The following is a 22,906-nucleotide window of genomic DNA, read 5'->3' on the forward strand; positions in this document are numbered from 1 at the left end:
GCCATAAGGACAATGTAATTCTAGAATTATATTGGTGTAAGTCTTTAATTATCCCCCAATATCCACACTCCCCTTTTTCTTTTAGTAAAACACTTCTTCCACAAGTTATATCTGGGTATAATGGCCATAGAGCAAGAGCTAGGTCCTAGGTATGGACATATAACTAAGCTCTGGCCAACAGGATATAACAGGAAGTTATGTTTGCAATTTCTTGGTCAACTCCTTAAAAGGAAGCTATCTGTGATCACTTTTTATTTCTTATTTCGCATGGGCTGTGTATTAGTTTGCTAGGGCTGCCTTGCAAAATACATAGACTGGGTGGCTTAAACAACAGCAATTTATTTTCTCACAGTTACTGAGGCTAGAAGTCCAAGATCAAGGTGTCAGCAGGTGTGGTTTCTTCTAGGCCTCTCTCCTTGGCTTACAGATGGCCGTCTTCTCACTGTGTCCTCACATGGCCTTTTCTCTCTGTGTACACATCCCTGGTGTCTCTTTTTATGTCCAAATTTCTTCTTCTTATAAGGATGCCTGTCAGACTGGATTAGAGCCCACCCTACATGACCTGATTTAACCTGTCACATCCTGAGATACTGGGGGTTAGGGCTTCAGCATGAATTGTGAGGAAACACCATTCAGCCAACAATAGGGTGAAACATGGACATAACGCTGGTAAACCATATTAGAACTTGTAGATGAAGTCAACACTCTAAGGCACAGCTATTCAATAAAACTTCCTGTGATGATGGAAATGTTCCATATCTTCATTCTCCAATATGGTAGCCACTAGCCACATATGCTTACTTAAATTACATTAATTTAAAATTAAATAAAATTAAAAATCCAGACCCACATTTCAAGTGCTCAGTAGCCATGTATGGCTAGTTACTACCATACTAGACAGCACAGGTTAAGGGATGGTGTAACAAAACAGTAGAAACTTAGATCTACGAATGACCTGAAGGACTACCCCCAGATTATCACATAATCTACCCTGTTTGAACTTCATGTATTTTGGAGTCTCTTTGTTCAAATAACCCATCCTATACTGTAACTAATACAGTAAGTTAGTAGTGGAATGCTGCAATAATAAATTCCTAAAAATTCTGATAAGGCTTAGAAGACAGGTAGCAAGGAAGTGTATCAGGCTGGGAAGCCAGCAAGTCTTATGCAGTAGCAAACCATCTTGTAAAACTCTTGCCTGCAATAACGAGTAGGGCACATCACATGACTACCAGGTATGGAGCTCCAAGAAAAGCAATTAGAAAAATTCAAAATATTGATGTGTTAGCTGTTTAGAGAATAACTAGAAAGATCAACTCAACTATGAATAAGGCAGTTTGTAAGCAGAGATAGACAAAAAAATAGTGCCACTGAGAGAAGATCTCTCAGTAGCAAACCCTACTCTATAATAGTCTAATTTGGGGTCTCTCAGGTTTGGGAAAGGCAGTTGTTTCTGCATTCCAAATACAAGGAGTTAACTTTGTGACCTCAAAGATTCTTTGTCAGAAAGTAGCAAAGATCAGGTACAGAGTGCTTCTTTCCCACTTATGATGATTTTTTGATGTGTCAAGTTGGTTAGGGTAAACTAAGAGGAAAGAAGGGCAACAGCCATTTGGTAAATACTTTCTCTCAGTTATTCAGACACTAATCTAGGTGCTGCTGTTAGAGGTGGGGGGCAGGACTTGCAGATATAATTAAAGTCCCTAATAAGCTAGGGTGATCATCCTTAGTGAGCTGGACCTAGTCAGCTGAGCTCTTAAAAGAGACTGGGTTCTTCCTGACAAATGTGACTCTTAATACCAGGTGAGTCTATGACTGCTATCCCTTCACCAGATCTTCCTTTTCTAATTGCCTATGGAGAACAGCTTCAGCATATGTCCATGTGTTCCAGCCTGCCTGAGCTCTTACCTTTTCAACTGCTTACCTTACAGATTTCAGATTTGTTAGCCAGCCCCCAGAATTGTGTAAGCCAATTCCTTGTAATAAATTTCTTAATATATACCTATCTATCTATCTTCCTACCTATCTATCTATCTAGTATATATAAACCTCCTACTTGTTCTGCCTCTCTGGTTAAAGCTTGACTGATATGTCACCCAAGCCTATTATTTCAGATGCCCTCAAGGTAGCCAGGTAACACAGGGAGAAAGGAAAAGGCCTACTAGAGAGAGAAGTAAGAGAATGAGTTGATTTCAAAAAAATATGACAAAAAGAGATCTTCTGGGTTTCCCTGGTGGCGCAGTGGTTGAGAGTCCACCTGCTGATGCAGGGGACACGGGTTCGTGCCCCAGTCCGGGAGGATCCCGCATGCCGCGGAGCGGCTGGACCCGTGAGCCATGGCCGCTGGGCCTGTGCATCCAGAGCCTGTGCTCCGCAACGGGAGAGGCCACAGCAGTGAGAGGCCCACGTAATGCCAAAAAAAAAAAAAAAAGAGAGAGATTACATGGTACTGACTTAAAGAAAACAGAACAGAAATCTATTAAATGTTTGAGACAGATTTACCATCAAACCACATTACTGGCCTATAAAACTCTATAACTGAACTTTAAGTAACCCTGCAGCCCCTAAATGTATGCCAACTGGTACAGTGCTATAAAAGTTTTGCAATCTCAAATGCCTACTACTTCAGATGTGGCAAAGGAAGATAACAAGGAATAATCACCAAAGAACAAAGTCAAAAACACACACAATATTCAAAAGGGCATTCCTCCCAGAGAGCAAAATCAGAGTTTAACCAAGGATTTTACATAGTTGCCAGGGGAGTCTTCTCCTGTCCAGAAGGACTTCATTGTTACTATGGACCAATGACTGCTGTCTACTTATTCCTTCCTTCTCCAAAGAAGCTGTCATGATTATCCTATTCCTATTCACCACTGTACAATGGGTTGGGCAAAGGAAGGATAGATACATTGTTTATTATTTTACAGATTACTGGACTGAATTAAGAGGACAAGCATTATGTAGATATCCTACACTGTGAGCTATATGTAGTATCCAGATGGGACTTTGGATTGATTCTCTTGAGGAAGAAAGAAGACTGTGTTGGAAGAAAGGTTTGTACAACTGTTGGGTGGCCAGAAGTTTTAGCCCGGTACTCAAGAAGAAAGGTTTATACTGGAGATATAAACTTGAGTCATTAGCAAATGCATATATAAAGACACAAAACTAGATAAAATCACCTAAGAAGTAAGCAGATAAAAGACCAAAAAGGGCCCAGGAATGAGCAATGATGTACTAAATAACCAAAGGATGCACAGGGGTGGGAGGAAGCAAGAAGACCAAAAAAAGCAGCTAGTAATGTAAAAACAGGAGAGGGTGGTTTTACAATAGCAAAGAGAATAGCACTTTTTAAGAGGCAAGGATTGGTCAGCAAGGTCAAATGCTAATGAAAAGAGTAAATAAGAAATGGATAAACAATTAAATACTATATCCAAAAAGATATCCATGTATCTTTGGGGAAAAAAGTATAGAAGTATCAAAAGAAAATATCTAAGAAATTTTGTTTAAATACTGGGGTAAAGAAGGAGTCATAAAAGAATAATTCATCTTACTAAAAAAAAAATAAAAAATTTTCTACATTGTGAAAATAATGTAAACAGAGAATATGTTGCAACAACACCGTGAAGGATTAATACCCATAAATATAAACAGCATCACAAATCACTAAGGAAAAAAAACTCTAATAGAATAAGTAACAACTGTAATAATAGATAAAACAGGAAATTTTCAAAAGAAATCCAAATAAAAAATAAACAGGAAAATGTACTCAATGTCAACGGTAATAAGGAAAACAAAAACAAAACACTATTTTTTCTTTAACAGATTTTAAAAACTAAGATGATCAAATCCAGTAGCATTCTTACACACTGTTGATGGAAGTAAAACTTGGGAGCATTTATCAAATTAACAAGTGAATAACCTCTGGCCCTTAAATTCCATTTCCAGGAATCCATTCCAAAGAAATACTTTTGTACTCAAAAATAACTGTAAAAGGATGTTCACTTCAGCAATGTGTATGTGATAGCAATGTACTGAAAACAATCTGTCTACCAACATAAAAGATCAAATAAATTATGAACATCATACTGTGAAACATTCATAAGTAAATGAGAATAAGCCAAATCCTAACATACTCTCTCAGACACCACCCCCCCGCACACACACACATACCCACACCCACACCATCTCTCTCATTCAACTCACTCTCACCAACAAAGAAACTAGACCATTTGATATACACCAAGCTGTTAGCAGCATTTACTCTAAGAGTTGGATAAAACCTTCATGTATTAGAAGACTCTTTTTTTTTAACAAAAAAATCAATAGTTTTTATAGTTAAATAAATATGTAATCATTATCTGAGAAAAAAAAGAACGCAAAGATGATTTCAAATAATAATGATTAATTCTGGAGAAAAGATTAGGTGATTTTTGTATTCCTTAGGTATTTTTTGATTTTGTCAAATTTTCTACAAATATGTGGAAGTTTCTACAAATATGTATGCTTAATTAATTAATAATGTTTAATTATAGAAACACTGTATTTAAGATCTAATTTAAAAGATATTTAACTCTGCACTTGACATTGCCCTGTAACTCAATTTTTCATATTTTAACCCATCTCTACCTGCAGCAACCATAAGTATACTAGTATAGCTACCTCTTTTCTTACTACAAAATCTTCAGGGTAAAATTAGAATGAATGTTTCTTTGGTATAACTTAGTAGTCAAGGACACTCTAAAAAACTATCACATAACACGCCTCATCTTAAAATTTTTTTTTAAATAAAAAAAAATACCCCAAATTAGTGAGTATTCCAAGAGACACTCATAAAAGATGTAAAGTCTACACTATCAGTATGCAAAAACCGAACAATCCCTATAATGAGACCAATTCTAAAGGTACACAGATACACTGAAAACTGTTAGACTCCCAAGTAAAGTAATCATACAGGATTAAAATCATCCTCACAGTTTTAAATTATTATTAATTTTGTCTCAACAAGATTTAAATTTTATGAAGCTGGGAATAATGTCTCAATTTCTTCAAAACCCTCAAAAGTCCTAAGTGATTATGCTAGGTCTCAATAATGCCTCTTAAATAAACTTAGTTAGAAAAATATACTAATAGTTATACTTATCTTCTAAAAATCATAAAAAACAGAATTCCATCACTGTGTTAAGTTTCACGTATGCAAGTTTAAAAGTTTTACTAACTATATAGAGCTATGATTTTAAATATAGCTAACTTTTTCATATTCCCTGAGAAGGAAATGGTTGAGATTATTATATAGTAAAAACAGCCACACACAGATACACAATAAATGTTTGGCAAATAAAAGAATCAACTCCTATACCAAATCTCACACTAGTAAGAACTACACTAGAGGCTTTGCAACAGGACTATTTTTGTTATTAACTTCATATAAAAAAAAAGGGGGGGGGGAAATGTGGCACAGAGAAGGGAAAAGACAATAATGGGGTCAAAGACTGAACTGAAAACAGATTTGGTGTAACACAAACAGGAAGACTTCCTTTTCTTCTCAGGTTTCAGATTTAGGGCAATAGGAAAGAAGAAAAGGAAAACAGAACTTCATGTTAATGTTTTTTTATTCCAAATTCAAAACTGATGAAGCCAATTTTTCCACAGATCTCTCGGAAATATTTTTCACTCAAATGTTCTTTAATTAAAAAACACTCCACGAGGAAAGACCAAGCCAAGAATTAATTTTAGGATAGGTCTTTTATTTCTCCACTTTTCTTTTTTCTTTTCTGTTCCTTTCTTTTTTACTGGGGGGCAGGGAGGATTAAAAAATTAAAAATTAAATGAGACCAAATGATAGCTCGGGAGGGGAATATGCCCTACTGGAGATGCACAGCTACAAACTAGTTTCATAAATTTGCCATGTCTAGTCTATACTTTCAAATAATCTCAAGAAATGAGAAATAAGTTTACTTATTTTCAAAATTGAAATAACACTAATACACCTCACGTTTTTCTTCATGTTGTGACTCAGTATGAGTAACTGGTTAATTTGAACATTAAATAATAAGAGCAATGAGAATATAATTAAGGATAATCAGCAGTCCTCCTTGATCATGGATTCCATCCCTCACCTTCCAATCATTTTTAAGCTCTCTCTCTAGAACTTCCTTAGTTTTAGTAATCATTTTCATGGTACAGCAGGCAGAAACATATAATCTATTTTTTGCAGATATATCTTAGCATTATTTAAAATTAGAATTATGATTTTGGTTATCTCTAATACCTTATTTAATCTTGTTTAACGTTATGTTGAACTTTTACTGAAAAAGCATGCTTTGCTTCAGACCATTTAATCAAAAAAGCACATTTTTTTACCCATGACTCACATAAACCTATTTAAAATTTTCAATCTATTCTCAATAATCTTGTTGTCCATTCCCATCAGTACAATTTAATATGATCCATCTGCATACTTTGAGAGATTTTATTATATATCAAAATTATCTATAAAAACACTAATAATATTATAGGCTCCAAAAGGAATTCCTAAAGTACTGTGATATTTACATGTTTTTCCACCTGACCCTCTTTTATCTCTAGTTTCACCCTGAAGTAAACATAAAAAGTCAACTCTAAAAAGATCAGGTAATGTTTACGAGTTTCATAGTATGACAGAAGTCAACCTAATTTATGCTTTCAATAATTAAGTCTATATTGATTTTTTCATAGCATTCTTGGGGAAGATAAAATTTCCAGCATGTCCCTTTTCAATAATTAAAACCCCAAATTACAAATCATGATAAAATGATACCTATAATGCTCTACAATTCCACTTCCCCTCATGACTGAATAAGAATAAAGACAAAAGACAAAAGAAAAAAAAAAGAAAAAAAAAGTTAAGAAGTAAAAACACCGTTAAGTCAGGAAGGGTATTTTGCTTCTGGGTGGCAAATGGATAGGCATAACTCTACCAGAAAGGTAAGGTTCCAGGCACTAGAAGGAGTATTCATATTTACCCATCACCTTCTATTCCCCCCTAATGACTTGTTTCTTTTTTCAAAAGGTGAAAGCTGAAGGAAGTTAGTCAGATTTGGCATAGGTTACCATGGATGTTGGTGCCCCCTATCGGTCCTAACAAAAATGTAAGTGGAATCAGCAGGCACTAATTCACATACCATTAGGAAGTGAAAATTCCTTTTTGTCTATGGTCAAGTACGGAAAAATTATAAGGAAGCTCATTATATCCACATTTCCTAAGCCACTAAATTATCCTTAAAAAATGCAGAATATACTGTCATAAGTGCAAATACTCTCAAGGGCCTAAAAATCAACCTCCTAGTCAACTGATGGTCTAATTTGGATGCTAGTAGAAGCAGTCTAGCAAATAGTCCAGTGAATTTCTGGGAGTCAAAATGTACTGCTTTGATGATTATTCAACAGTTAAAACTTTCACAATACTAACTCCAGTTAGGTTGGTGAGGTTAATGACTAGACTAAACTGAGTAATTAGAATCCCATAAAAGCATCTGACAGGGGTCCACCATAAATAGCTGCAACCAAGTTCTGTTACCTTAAGACTTGAGGTCCAGGGACTTCCCTGGTGGCGCAGTGGATAGGACTCTGCGCTCCCAATGCAGGGGGCCCGGGTTCGATCCCTGGTCAGGGAACTAGATCCCACATGCACACTGCAACTAAGAGTTCGCATGCTACAACTAAGGAGCCTACGTGCTGCAACTAAGGAGCCAGCGAGCCTCAATTAAGGAGCCCGCAAGCCACAACTAAGGGGCCTGCCTGCCGCAACTAAGACCCAATGCAACCAAGTAAATAAATACATAAATATTTTCAAAAAAGAAGAAATCTTTAAAAAAATAAAAAAGACTTGAGGTCCCAAATATGTCCTAAGTAACTAAATAAGATATATTTATAAACTATTTTTACTTCAGAGATCTGACTTCACCAAATCCTAGCAAAGGTAAGACGCTATGACTTATTAATAACACACATGGTACGGTGCAGTAGGAGATAGAGAGATGTGTAAGACAAAGTTTCTGTCTTTGGATCTGACAGAACACAGCAGACTAGATGAAAATGCTTCATCGATTAAAAGGCAAAATATGAGGATTTAAGAGAAGAGAGAGTAGGCATAGGGCTAATTTACCAGAAAGAACAGATAAATCTGCGACCCCCTACTTCACAACACAAATATGCCTTCTTCATTACCACATTACCTTAGAAGCAAGTTTCCCAATTCTAAACAATCCATATAAATGCTCGCCTGATTTCCCACAACCACGCAGTGAGAATGTTTCAAAATAACAAGGTAGGAAGGAGGGAGGAGGTGGTCATATACTTCTGAGTATGGTATCTAATGAAAGTTTTACACACATACTACAGGTTAAGGGAAGAAAAGAAGAAAAACAACAACAACAACAACTACTACTACTACTTATAAGCACCTTCAACAAAATCTTGAGTTTAACTCCAGGGTATTCACAGCCTATCCAGACCCTCAGTTAACATCTCCTATTTAAAAGGAATTTTTTTTTTCTAAGATAACCTTAAAAAGCATAAGTCTTGAAAGGCAGGGAGAAGCAAAAAAGATTGCCTCTAGACAAGGTGGTTTTCACTATAAAGTTTCATTCTGTTAGCAACTGTTAATTCTAAATGGTGGAAATATGAATATATTTATCTGTACTTCTCTGTATTTTTTTTAATGAGCTTTTCAGAACAAGAAAAGAAAAGCTCAGGGTAGCTCATTTGTCTTCAGTGGTTGTCCTACTGCCAAAAACTATCTTCCCCTATGCCATCTGAATTTGTTTTAACTTATCTGAAATGCCAACATCACTGATGTCATACTCAACATCATACGTCATACCAGAGCATGTGAATGAGTGAATGAATAGGCAGGCTTTGCTTTGAATCAAACACAGGTTAAGTCCGCTCTGCCACTTATCAGCTACGTAACCCTGATGAAGTTACCTAAAACCATTCTAACCCAGTATCTTTGCCTTTAAAATGAGTATGAATATCCCCTGTGAACATCTGTATACTTTACACATACTTTATTCAGGATACACATTTAACCATTTGTTTTCACTCTCATACTTCCTCAAACTTATATTTAATCATTGGTGTATTATTATTATTATTATTTTTTTGCTGTACGCGGGCCTCTCACCGCTGCGGCCGCTCCCGTTGCGGAGCACAGGTTCCGGACGCGCAGGCTCAGCGGCCATGGCTCACGGGTCCAGCCGCTCCGCGGCACGCGGGATCCTCCCGGACCGGGGCCCGAACCAGAGCCCCCTGCATCGGCAGGCGGACTCCCAACCACTGCGCCACCAGGGAAGCCCCTCATTGGTGTATTTTTAAATCAATGTCTTAAAATAGTTTTGCTCACCGTTGCTTACTCAGTACAGTAAAATTCCTACCATATAGTAGAAACTCCAAACATTTATGAGTAATGAAACAAATATGACGACACCACAGCGTAAGGGTGAAAATGTGAATACATGAAAACCGTATTAACTAATTTAATTCTCAAAACAATGCTATAAGATAGAATCTACTATTATCACCATTAACATATAAGGGGGCTTCCCGGGTGGCGCAGTGGTTGAGAGTCCGCCTGCCGATGCAGGGGACGCGGGTTCGTGCCCTGGTCCGGGAAGATCCCACATGCCGCGGAGCGGCTGGGCCTGTGAGCCATGGCCGCTGAGCCTGCGCGTCTGGAGCCTGTGCTCCACAACCGGAGAGGCCACAACAGTGAGAGGCCCACGTACCGCCAAAAAAAAAAAAAAAAAAACATATAAGGAAACTGGAGAGAGATTATGTAACTTGCCCAAGATCACAAACGTGCGTGATGGACCAAAGATATGAATCCACGCTCCATCTAATCGGAAATCCACTAATCGGAAAAGATGTGCATCACAACTTTTATGTTAGGAAATACATTTCTATTTTCCATATTGGTTAGTCACCCATTGAAAACTGAGAAAATTACTGCAATTTTCAATTTTTTTTTTTTTTTTGCAGTATGTGGGCCTCTCACTGTTGTAGCCTCTCCCGCTGGGGAGCACAGGCTCCGGACGCGCAGGCTCAACGGCCATGGCTCACGGGCTTAGCCGCTCCACGGCATGTGGGATCTTCCCGGACCGGGGCACGAACCCGTGTCCCCTGCATTGGCAGGTGGACTCTCAACCACTGCGCCACCAGGGAAGCCCCTGCAATTTTCAATTTTTGATCTAAGGTTTTGCATCAGATTGGGGAGGTGGGTAAAGGAATATCTGAAGTTACACAAATTATCTAAAACATGATTATCCTTATTCTGAAATACTGAAGAGAAAATCCAATTCTCAATAACCTATGCTAACGTTTATGAAAAATTAGATTCTTGTTCTTGAACATTCAAATAAAGCTCTTATTTAAATTGAATCTCCTTTCCTTCCAGTGTTCCCTCTTTCAGCAGATATACAGAATATCCAGCTAGCGTTTCATCGAAGTAAACATATATATTCTTGTTAAATTATCCTCCAATTTTGTAGGTTAAATATCCCAAAACTATAACCTTTCTTACTCCTTCTTAACCTTCAATGATTTTTATTGGAAGAATTATTGGAAGAATAATCTCAAAGACGTTATCCATATTTTTCATTGTGTAGCCAATAACAGAAAAGAAGTACAATTAAGTATTAGTCACAAGATTTCCTAGCTCTAGAAAGTTAAACTTCTGCTAACATGTCAATAAAATGGTAATGAAATGAAAAACACTGCACAACTCATCCATTTAGCTTATAGTGTACAGTGACGATTACGTTTATTTATTTCTCTATTCTGGTCAAGGATGGAGGCAGGTGCAGAGACATACTGTCCTTCTGTCTGCTTATCCCTCATCATGTACCTGTATAGATATATACAAATGGTTGTGCTTTCTTCCACTTATTTCTCCTGACTTAGCTCCATAACAAATGACAAACCCACTATTTACACCACTGTACAGAAGACAGAATAAAGCATATTAAAAACAAAGAAAACACTCCCCTAGTTGATCAGCCAACATATACCATTCCTATCTTCCAAGGAAAACAAACCCAACTCACAAAACTAACACACCTACAAACTTAAGCCTATTCTACATGATTTAATGAATTACTAAAAGTTTTGCTTATTAGGCTCAATTCCAATGGACAGAACTATCTAGGTATGTGAAGTTTAGAGAATAATATTTCAGTAAGTACTGCAGTCAACTTCATATTAAGTTCCAAACCAGAGCTTGATACTTTATCTGAGAATTTAAAATCTTAATAAAATATTGGTATTTTGCCCATAGCTGCATGATTGTGTTACCTTGCAATTGACTGCCTAGTTTTTGAAAAAGGTCAGGAGAGAGATACAGGGAATAAATTGTCATGAAAAGTATACTGGTCTGAATCATTAGAAAACTCTGATTTCCACTTTTGCTGTTACCACCACAACCAGTTTCCTTAAAAAAAAAAAAAAAGTCTCATTTTCCTCATTTTTAAAATAAAAGGGTTAGATGAGATTATCTCTAAAATGTTTCTCATCTCTGTAAAAATAATACAATTGAATGATTCTAAGTACCATATAATAGATTTTACTGGAAATAAGGATCCTGTCACATCCTTCTCTTCACTGTTTCATATGCAGGCTGAGCAACACACTATCCTGAAACACCCAACTAGGTCAATACAAAATCTATCAATACAAACCTACCCTTAGAATTCAGTAGGCTAAATGAAATAGCAGGGAGTGTCCATCTTTTTGGTATACATGCACGAACTATTTATTACATCTCTACCGATATGACTTTATCCAGTCTGAGGTAAAAGAGAATCTGGTCTTCTACTAACAGACAAGTCTCAAATTCTTTAAAAGGTATTTCCCTATTTGAAATTAGGGAACCCAAGTTCCAATAATGCAATTTTCGAAAAACCAGCCTTGTACCAAAATTAGCTATGCTTGTGGAAAATAAATGGCAAGTGGTACTTCTAGATAATTCAGTTGTTCTCTCTTATAAGTTAATTTATAATCAGCCTTTAAAGCTGCTTTCCTTCTGCTGCCTTAGGTTACAACTTCTTTCTTCAGATCAACATTTTCGAGCTTCCATTACAGGGAGTGGACAAAAGAGTTACAAAAGAGCTGCTAACTAGTAAGGCTAACTCTTCTTTGCTTGTTCTCAGTATGGTTGGTATGTTATACTGAGTTTTGGTTAAATGGTCTTCTTTGAAGAATGAGGTCCTGCAACGCCGCCTGTCTGTGGACCCAGGAAAAATTATAAACAGTTATTATGAAACCAGATCACTAGGACAAACCAAGAGGCCTTCCTATTCCAACTCACCACAACCAAGCCTGGCTCCAAAGCAGACTCTTCAGCTGCCTGACGTTATCTGGAAAGCAACAGGGCCTAGCTTAATTCTTCCTCACCAAGGAAGCATTTGAAAATGTAAGAGTATGTACATGTAAGGATGAAACATATTTTTCATCCACTGAGTTACATATAAATGTATATGGACATAAGATCAGTTCATCCAAAATCCTTGAGAGATTGAGGAAGTGAAGGTTACTTCAGCAGCCACAATAGTTATGAAAAACAACAACAACTGCAGAACAGTATGGAAAAGTACAGCTTCTCAGCTTCTCACGTGTCTCTCACATACACAAATACTTAGCTCTGAGTCCATTACAACCTTGCCTCCCCCCAAAACTGCTCCCCTCCACCTCACAAGTGGGAGAAATTTACCAACCTCCTAGTCGTTCCCCACGAGACTCATCTACCTATTATCTTACCCCTCCCGCTTTGGTCCCGCCCCCGCCCCAGGAGTAACACGGCCCTACTGGCCCGAGGCCGACCCCGCCGGCTGGGCAAAAAGGGAATCGAAGCGATTCCCTCCATCCTAAACCGAGTGAACCAAGCCAGGGTAGCGTGCTGTTCACCAACTCTGTGCACTCCGTGGTCCTCCCACCCCCACGTGTCAGCTACCCTCCCCCACAAGTCCACACCTCACAATTTCGGCCGGGGAAAGAAAGGGGGCAGTGGAAAGCCTGGCCCCTAAGACAGATCAAGCCCACAGGAATCTGTCCCACCGCAAGTCCCCTCCCACCTTTGGCCCCTATCCTTTACGCTCCCTTCCTCCCTCCTTCCCTTGAAACCAGGCCCTTGCCTCAGAAACCTCCTCTTCCTCGTCGTCGTCGTCCTCTTCTTCCTCGCTGTTGTTGCTGCTGGTGCCGCCGCCGCCGCCTCCGCCGCCGCCGCCGCCTCCACCGCCGCCGCTGTTGTCGCTGTCGCTGCTGCTTTCGCTGCTGCTGGGGGGTCGGCAAGTCCGGTTACGCTTGGCCTTGTGGTGTTGCTGCGGCGGCGGCTTCTTCTTCAGGAGCAGGTCGCAGACTCGCACCATCCCACGAGGAGACGAGGCCGAGCAAGCCCCGCTGCCACCGCCGCCGCCAACACCGCTGCCGACCTCCGCCGCCGGTGCAGCCGCGGGGGGGCCCGCCACAGCCGCCACCGCCGGGGGGCTCCCTTCTCCCTCAGCTGCCGCCGCCGCCGCCGCCACCGGAACCGTTGCCTTCTCCATCTCCGGGGAAAGAGGGAGGGCGCGGACGGGGGAGGGGCGTGGGGGCTACGCTCTACCGCGACTTCGGCCGCACCGGGGCCAACACAGCGCTCGGTGCCGCCTCCGCCGCCACCGCCTCGGTCACCTCTACTGCTGCCGCCGCCGCCGCCGCTCCGCCAGCTCTCACCTCGTCTCGCGATACTAAGGGCGGGGAGCCTGACGATGGGAGGGAGGGAGGGAGAGGGAGGGAGTGTGAGGGAGCTAGGAGGGGGTGGTTAGAGGCGAAGAGGGAGACCGGGGTGTCGGGAGATCAAGCGGAGCGGAGACTACCCAGAGTCGGGGGAAGTGTGCCTAGGGCGACTTCCGATGGGGGGACGCCGGGGACAGAGGAGGGCCGTGGTTGCTGCCGTGGCGCCCGCTACACCCGATTTCTTCTCTTTCCTCGCTATTTCCCCCGCACACAGCCCTTCAGACCTCCCTTCTTCCTTGCTCGTTGGTGACTAGAACGCAGCCGCAGGCGGAAGTACAGGTGACGCCATCAGCCGTCGCCTGAGCTGTGGCGCGCGGGTGGCCGAAACACGAAAGTGAGATTTTGAGGGTCGGGTCTTGGGCCCCCGCGGGCGGGCAGTGCTGCGGTGCTGGGGGCGGGCGGGCAGGCTGGAGAGGAGCAGCCCGGGCCGGGTAGGGAACCCATACCGAAGCACGGACCAGATGCTTTGTTAGCTGGAGGCCCAGACTGCCTGATCCGGGAGGTGGAGCCTGGTTCTGGACTCTTTTACGTAGTTTCGTTTCTGGCCATTTTTTCCTACCGCCAAATGGTGAGTTAGGGCTGTGGATCTTGAGAGATGGCGTCGTGTAAAGGAAAGAGCCCACTTTGACTAAGTCTTGGGTCAGACTTCCTGAACCTGAGTTTACACCTGTGTAACATAAAGAAGTTCGACTAAGTGAAGTCTGAGATCACTACAACCCTGAAGTTTCCAAAGGGGAGAAGACAGGAGAAGGAAGCAGAATCTGTGCCAGACTCTGCAGACGATTCAGTGAATGACCCCGATTTAGTCCTTCCACCCCTCACCTACTCAGCTTTTTATCTGTGAAGTAAGCATCATAAGTAATCATCCTTGTCTGTGAATCTCTTGAAAGGAATATTGTGATGGGGGTTGTGAGTTCAGTTGTATGTGTCTGAAGAACTTTCAGGACTTTTGGAATAAATACGTAGCTTATTGAACTCAGAATTATCCCTTTCACGTTCAGTAAGAACACAGTAGCATAAGGAAAATGAAGGAAACATCAAAGAAAGATGTACTGGCACAAGATAAAAAGTATATCTCGGCTGACATAGTTGCTGTTTTTAAGACTGCTAAGTTTAGCAGAGTATGCCTGAATTTTTTTAGCCTTTTTTTTTTTCTTTTTAGCATTGGCATACCATATGAAATGTGGGCAGTTGCCAGTACGCTACAGAGTACTATGGCAGAATTGGCAATGATTGAATCAATTCATTCAAGCAAAATTTCATCATGTGCCTACTGTGTGCATAGTTTATAAAATCAAGCAAAAATTCTTCATATGCCTACTGTGTGCATAGTTTGTAAAATCTAAGTCTCTGCTTCCTGGGGCTTTACAGTGTAATAAGTGTTATAGTAAATATATACACGAAGTGCTAATCATCTGCCTGTTCCTCTCCTACATCGGTCGCTAAGTTCTGTGCAGAACAGTACACTACATTATGTATCTTTTTGTGTGTGTGTGTGTGTGTGTGTGTGTGTGTGTGTGTGTATGTGGTACCCGGGCCTCTCACTGTTGTAGCCTCTCCCGTTGCGGAGCACAGGCTCCGGACGCGCAGGCTTTGGACGCGCAGGCCCAGCGGCCATAGCTCACAAGCCCAGCCGCTCCGCGGCACGCGGGACCCTTCCGGACCAGGGCACGAACTCGTGTCCCCTACATCGGCAGGCGGACTCTCAACCACTGCGCCACCAGGGAAGCCCCTACATTATGTATCTTAACACTACAGATTTAGGTCTTAACCTCAGCTGGATTCCTCCCTCCTACTTAAATATTCTTCAGCACCTTTTTCTCCCTTTCCACCAGAATACTTTTGCAGTCTTTAAATCCCAACCACATTTCATTATGTGACTTTACTTCAAACTTCACAAGAAGATCGATACTATTAGTCACAAACTCCTTCAATTTTCCAAATGCTAGAAACTTAGGTACTTCTGGATCTTTCCTTTCCTCCAATATCAGAGGAATGAGACACTCCCTGCTCTTATATAAGATTAATTATCCCTCTGTACTCTAGTTCCAATCCCTGAGTTCTCTTCTATTATCTTTTCTGTCTTCAATCTTCTACATTTGTGGTTCCACTCTGTTTCCTTTCCTTCACAACCAAGCTTTAAAGAGTATTCTACATTCAATGTCTTTTTGTAATCTGAATTTCACTTATTAACCCTCTGCAGTCTAACTTATGTACCTATCACACTATCACAAATACTCTGTTTGAAGTAATCCCATTATTTACAAGAAAATGAATTCTTACTCTTTTATATAATAGGGAAATGATTATTTTGTTGGAACTATTAGAATAAGGTCACACCTATTAGAATGGACAAAGCCCCTGGAGTGACTTTCTGTTCTTTTTATGTAGCATTTTTTTTTTCCTTTTAGAGCCTTGTAACAGAGACTTGATTAGTCATTCATGAAACTTATTTCTTCTTCCTGGGCATACAGCTAGACTAAATATCCCAACTTCCCTTTAGTTATTTGTGGTCACGTGAATGACTTAGCCAGTGAAATGTAAATGGAAGTGACATGCTCATTTCCAGGCTTAATGAAGTCCTTCCATCTTCACTCTTTGTCCATCAACTTGAAGCTAGTGAGTATGGTGATCTTAAAAACTGTATTTTGAAGATGCCAGAGACAGAAGAGAGAAGGAGCATGAATGGCTAAATTACTACTTGGAAGACAGACACCTCCAAATTAGAAACACTGCTTTTTGGACTTCTTGTAAGAGAGAAAATTGAGATTTGAGAATTCATATGTTACAGGAGCTAGAATGACCATGACTAACCCAGAAATTGGTGCTGGAAGTGGGGTACTGCTTAGACAGTACCCCATATTTTTATGCTATAAAATATGCTGTATTGGCTTACTGATGATGCAGCAGATGTTGGAGAAACTGGTATCAGAGGCTGGAAGGAGACCCATGTTTTGCAGTGGCAAAATGGGTGTTAAAACTATTACCTACCTATTGAGACTGTAGCTCAGTACAATCTCAATAATAAGAGGAAGTAGTTCAAAAGAGTATAAGTAATACTGTATTTTGTATTTTAGCATTTTACTTTTAGCAAGACTTTGCTAAAGAGATAAGCTCAGAAAACAGTTGCAGAAATGAAAGTGCACAGGAATATTTGGAATTCTTGACCTGGAACAGTAAAAAAATGAAACTAGAAGAGGCATTGAGTACAGTCCTCCCAAAATTTAGTGCTGGAACAAAAATCAGATCAAGGCTTTGGCCTTTCCATCCAAGGCCATTATTTTCGATGGCCTCAAGGAGGCTGGGATGAAGTTCTTGAGAAACTGACACGGGGGCAAGGAAGCAAAGGAATAAATTGGGTTAGAGAATTATGTAAGAAAGAACTTTGGGTGTAGTTACTGGAAGCAAATAAATCATAGGACTAAATTTTTGAAGGAATTTTATTACTGATCAAATCATGAACCTGATTCAAATATTGTTCAAGTGTTAAAACCTTGAGGCAGCTGTTTCACCCCAAACTTGCATAAGTAGAAAATAGAGCATAAATGCTTTACAACTCCCCAATACTCACATAGGACGTGGCCATGGGTAATAATGGGCAGAAAACATTTCAGAGGCCAGTATTGGGCCATACAGAAGACAGAGGACAAACAAATTCCTCTCCAAAACTAGATTGCGATCTCATCAAAACTTCCTCTACTCTCACAGCAGATGGACCACAAAATGCCTGCTCAGTATTTCATCATTGTTATGTATCTGTATTGCCTAGTGTCTCACAGTTTTCTCTTTTCCTAATGAGAGCGTATTGTAGTTACCTGTTTCTGATCTACCACTGTACAATGTGTTCCCTGGAATTTGGGGTGATATTAGAGATAACTTGTGTTTTTTAATTCATAGGTTGTATCTGGACCTAATGAAGAGGACTGCACATTACCTAAAAACTAGACTTTAAGCCCGACCTAGTAACTGGATAGAACTTTTAGGTTGTCTTTATTGGGGTAGGATGTGTTCTTTGTTTGGGAAGAGAGGTAAAATGGATATTTAGTGATCAGAATAGTGGACTCTTGCAGACACTAGATTCTTCTTCTGGGCACACAGTTAGATTCCATTTCCCAGCCTTCTTTGCAATTAGGCTTCCCAGTTAGATGTGCCAATTAGATTCTAACCAGTGGAATCTGAGTATAAGTGATGTGCTCCTGTTGCATCTCTGGTCCATAAAAAATATCACATGAAAAGTTCTCCAGCATCTCCCATTCCCCAGCAACTTAAGGCATTTGTATTGGAAGCCATGTGATGAAGATGGCGAAGCCACAAGGTGGAAGGACTCTGGTTTCCTGAATCTTCACTTAGAGGATAGCTGCCTGCCTATTAACTTGTATTAGAGTTCTTATGCATTCTTTTTTTTAATTAATTAATTGATTTATTTATTTATGGCTGTGTTGGGTCTTCGTTTCTGTGCGAGGGCTTTCTCTAGTTGCGGCAAGTGGGGGCCACTCTTCATTGCGGTGTGCGGGCCTCTCACTATCGTGGCCTCTCTTATTGCAGAGCACAGGCTCCAGACGCGCAGGCTCGGTAGTTGTGGCTCACGGGCCTAGTTGCTCCGCGGCATGTAGGATCTTCCCAGACCAGGGCTCGAACCCATGTCCCCTGCATTGGCAGGCAGATTCTCAACCACTGCGCCACCAGGGAAGCCCCTCTTATGCATTCTCTTGTGTGACCCACGGATATTTGAGAATTTGTCCTAACTAGTATAGATCTACCCTTGTTTCTCCAGGTGCAATCATCCATTTCCTGGTCTTAACTCCCATACCACAGGAGTGAGCCCATGAATCAAGCCAACCAAAGTACCATAATTCCTCAGTCATAGGGATTGGTTTAGGAATGGGCAGGTTAACGAAAGGAACCAATCAGAGACAACCTCACCATTTTGGCTAGCATTATTGAGAAAGAGGCACCTAACTCTGGCTGAAGTTAAGCAAAAACTTAAATTATCTGTGGCCTCTGGTCACCATGTGGCATGAACATGTCTGAGAAAGAAATCATTACAAGACAATAGAGGCAGTCTTGATGGTATTGCAAGAGGAAAAAAGGGCCCATGAATTGAGATATGTTTCTTGGCTCTCTCCTCAGAGTTGAAACCCTAAGGGGTAAGGGATAGACACTGCCAGGAAGACTTCGGAATTCAAAAACAGGGAGCTTGTGGCTTGGGCCCTGTTTCCCTCCTGGAACTTTGACCAACACAGGCAACTACAATCAAGTAGAAATAGCACCATAATATGTTTAAGCAGATGCCCAGGCAGCATTGATAACCACTCCCACTCCTGCATGTTCCTTGACTACACTGAACTGAAAAGGAGATACAGAATTCCTTAAGAGGTATGTAAATTTGATTCAGAGTAAGAGCGCAATTGCTTTACACAGGCTTGCTGCAGTACAGGGTGATTGAAACTCATGGCACAGCCTGTGGTATGAATCCCTGGGTTGGATAGAGGACCCTATTGAGAAGACACTAACACCCATAAATTCTAAAGTAAGGGCAGAGGAAAAACAATCACATTTTGAGAGAATAGATTGCAAATTGTATCAACAATAGACCTTACAGCAACAAATTTAGACAGCAAGCAAGCCAGATGCCCCTCCAACAATGCCATGATAGTGAAGGACTTACCTCCAGCAACCAGATAAAATCTTAGAGAGAAAAGCCTAATAATATGTTAAACTTTGAATTCCCTGAACTTGCATCCAAAATTGATGTGAAATTCAAAACGGACTGTTAAACTGGAAAAGAGTAAGAAATCTCAAAATGGCAAGGTTTGGGTTTTTATTCCTGACTAGTATATAAAATAATACCAGTGTCAACAAATGACACACTGAAATGTAAAACTGGTAAGTCTAGGTGGCATGCACAGTGATAACGATTCCTTGGCCCTGGCTAGGAGGTTCGTTAATATTTACTATGTTGTAGCAAGCAAGCAAATTGTTAAATTTTAGATCTTAGACAATATCTATATCAAGGTTAACGTTTTAGGGGAATTGGTAGAAAAATGTCAAGATTTTACAGTGTGTCCATTAGCAAGGTCCTACAAGAAAGGGATACATTTCAGTTCAAGCTGCCTATATGAATGCAGAAGAAAGAATACAGTTAACCCTTAAACTGTGTGAATTTTTTAAAATAAATACAGTGGCCCTCAGTACTGGGGGACTCCACATACATGGTTAAATCTGCAAATGCAGAATCCACAGATCTGGAGGGTTGACTACTGGACCCAAGCATTTGCAGATTTTGCTATCTGTGGCAGGTCCTGGAACCAGTCCCCCTTGAGTACCGAGGAACAACTAACTGTATATTTCTAAGACACCCCCTTTCTGCATGTACTCAGTAATCCATGTGACTGAGAATCAACTAAACCTGCAATGTACAGGGTTGGAAAACCCATATTCTCTGTCCTGAGCTAAAGTTAGTGCAAACACAGGTAAGGAGTTGAAAAATCAGTAAAATATATAATTGGAACCCTGAAAAAAGCCTGATTCTTGATCACATCATGCATCTCTTGCTGTGTATATCCTATCTGACAAAGTTTGACAAAATAGTCCCATTGTGAGGAACCATTCCCTGAGATGCAACTTGGAGGCAAGTGGACAGAGATAAATCCTAGCTGCATTATCCCTAAACTCATTGCTCAGCTTATGATTTTGGTTGCAAAGGCCAAAATAGAAATACATAGTTAATTTAGTTGACTGGAGGATAGACATTGCATTCCAACCTTGTAACACATTGCTAAGGGACAGAAAACAGATTAACACACCATCTCTGTTTTTGGTTTCTACACCAGAGTTACCAAAAAGCAAGGTGACCAGCAACCAACTAAGGTTGTAAGAGACTTGTATAGACAAAAAATACCAAGTCTTACAAACAAAGGCCTATGATTGCTTAATTCCAATACCCTCTTACGTATGGGCAAGGGATCAAGGAGCACCTTCCAGAGCACAAACTCAAGACGTATTAACTGGACTTCCCTGGTGGCGCAGTAGTTAAGAATCCGCCTGCCAATGCATGGGGCACGGGTTCGAGCCCTGGTCTGGGAAGATCCCACATGCCACGGAGCAACTAAGCCCATGCGCCACAACTACTGAGCCTGCGCTCTAGAGCCCACAAGCCACAACTACTGAGCCCACACGCTGCAACTACTGAAGCCTGTGCACCTAGAGCCCCTGCTCTGCAACAAGAGAAGCCACCACAATGAGAAGCCCGCGCACCACAATAAAGAGTAGCCCCCACTCGCCTCAACTAGAGAAAGCCTGCACACAGCAACAAAGACCCAACGCAGCCAAAAAAAAAAGAAAAAAAAAGGACGTATTAACTGACCAAGAACCTCATCTACTAGCTAATTAGAGTGCCCTTACTTTCCTTAAGTGTATACCAATATATAATAAAATTATCTTTATCATGCTGTACCATGATGTGCTACATTCAAACCTGGTTTAAGAAATGCATATCACCTAGAACTCTTGGTTTCCAAGAGCAAGATGGAAAAATTGGATGAGAGTTTGGCATGTCTCCTGTTGGAGAAGAGAGTATTTCAGTTGTCCGTGGTATAATTACATTGTCTTAGACTAGGGCATTTTTAAACTTCTGTGTACTGAAGAAAGCACAAGTATAGGTGCCAGGTAGCCAAGGGGTAGAATGTAGTGAACAACACTTTTGTATGTCCATCTTTTCAGGAGATTCCTATCCTTTATGTAATAAAGCTGTCAATTATGTGACTTTCCCCCTGTCATAAAGATAGGTACATGAGCCAAGCCAATCTCCAGAATAATGTATGACAATTTTACTGAGGCTAGAGCTGCCATTGACCATCTTTGGCACAACGGAGCAAACCTACCTTACCATATTCCTTGGAGGTATTGCAGGTTCGGTTCCAGACTACTACAAGAAAGCAGATATCAATAAAGTGAGTCATGAATATGTTGGTTTCCCAGTGTTTACAAAAGTTATTTTTACACTATACTGTAGTCTATTAAGTATGCAATAGCATTATGTCTTAAACATATTAAAGCATTGTCTTAAGCATGTTTAAGCATTATACTTTAAATAAAAATACTTTACTGCTAAAAAATGCTACCATCATCTGAGTCTTCAGCGAGTCATAGTAGTAACATCAAAGTAGTTTCACAGATAACTAAATCATATATAGTAATAATGAAAAAGTTTGAAATGTGAGAATTACACAATGTGACACAGAGACACAAAGGGAGCAAATGCTATTGGAAAAGTGGTGCCAATAGGTATGCTCAGTGCAGAGTTGCCACAAACCTTTTATTTTAAAAATGCAGTATCTGCAAAAAGCAGTAAAGTGAAATGTAACAAAGCAAGGTATGCCTGTAGAAAAAACAGACCAAGGCATTATGAGTAATAGAGAGTAGAATCCAGATAGCATTTGAAATCCAGGATCGTAGACTAACCCATTGTCCATTAATTAAGTGGCCACTAAGTTCTGTCTTTTTTCCCTCCCACACCTGCTGCTCTCATTTAAGCTATTTCAGGGTACGTTTTATACATGTGCAACTAAAATATCCCTGACTAATATAGTCCCCTGGGTGGCATAGTCCCATTCTTAGAGAATCTTACAAAACAAGGATTGGGGCAGTAGTTAACATTGTCCCACCGAAATCTCCATGGAGACATTTTCTCAGTTGCCTTCCTTGGAAAAACTGTTTGACTTTATTAAGGAAGATAGTGATTTATGATTACTTCCTAATTGCCAAAGTCATTAGCCTCTCCCAGTCCCTTCCTTACCTGGTGTGGAATTTGGCATCAATTGTTGCAGTTTCCAAGTGGGTCCCAGTAAACTAATCCCCCTCTTCTTGCCTAGGTTCTGAACAATTTGGGAAATAAAGCAAAGGATAGAAATGGGAGCCAAAATATCACTTTATTACTAATAAAGTTAAGTTGGTTGATGTTGTGTAGTGGGAAAACCAAATCGGCCTGCCAAATGATCCCCAGAATTAGGCAGATTTATACCTCCAATTCCTAGCAACAACACTTGACAGGGACAGCATGGAGGATCAAATGGGAATTCGGTCTCTGGACAACCTTGTTCTT

At 40.5% G+C, this 22,906-nt stretch overlaps 1 protein-coding gene across 7 annotated transcripts in view; it reads right to left on the bottom strand.

Moving 5' to 3' along the window:
• ANKRD17 (ankyrin repeat domain 17) overlaps positions 1-13,706 on the bottom strand; it is a 161,082-nt gene extending 147,376 nt beyond the window's left edge. For all 7 annotated transcript variants that reach the window (XM_081227747.1, XM_081227742.1, XM_081227741.1 and 4 more), the window contains exon 1: positions 13,164-13,706. In XM_081227747.1, the coding sequence (XP_081083873.1) occupies positions 13,164-13,574 (411 nt within the window). In that variant the 5' untranslated portion in view covers positions 13,575-13,706. The remainder of the gene's footprint in view (positions 1-13,163) is intronic.
• Positions 13,707-22,906: the final 9,200 nt, after the last annotated feature.

Source organism: Mesoplodon bidens (assembly GCF_964165515.1).
Source record: "Mesoplodon bidens genome assembly, chromosome: 1".
Classification (NCBI taxonomy): Eukaryota; Metazoa; Chordata; class Mammalia; order Artiodactyla; family Ziphiidae; genus Mesoplodon; species Mesoplodon bidens.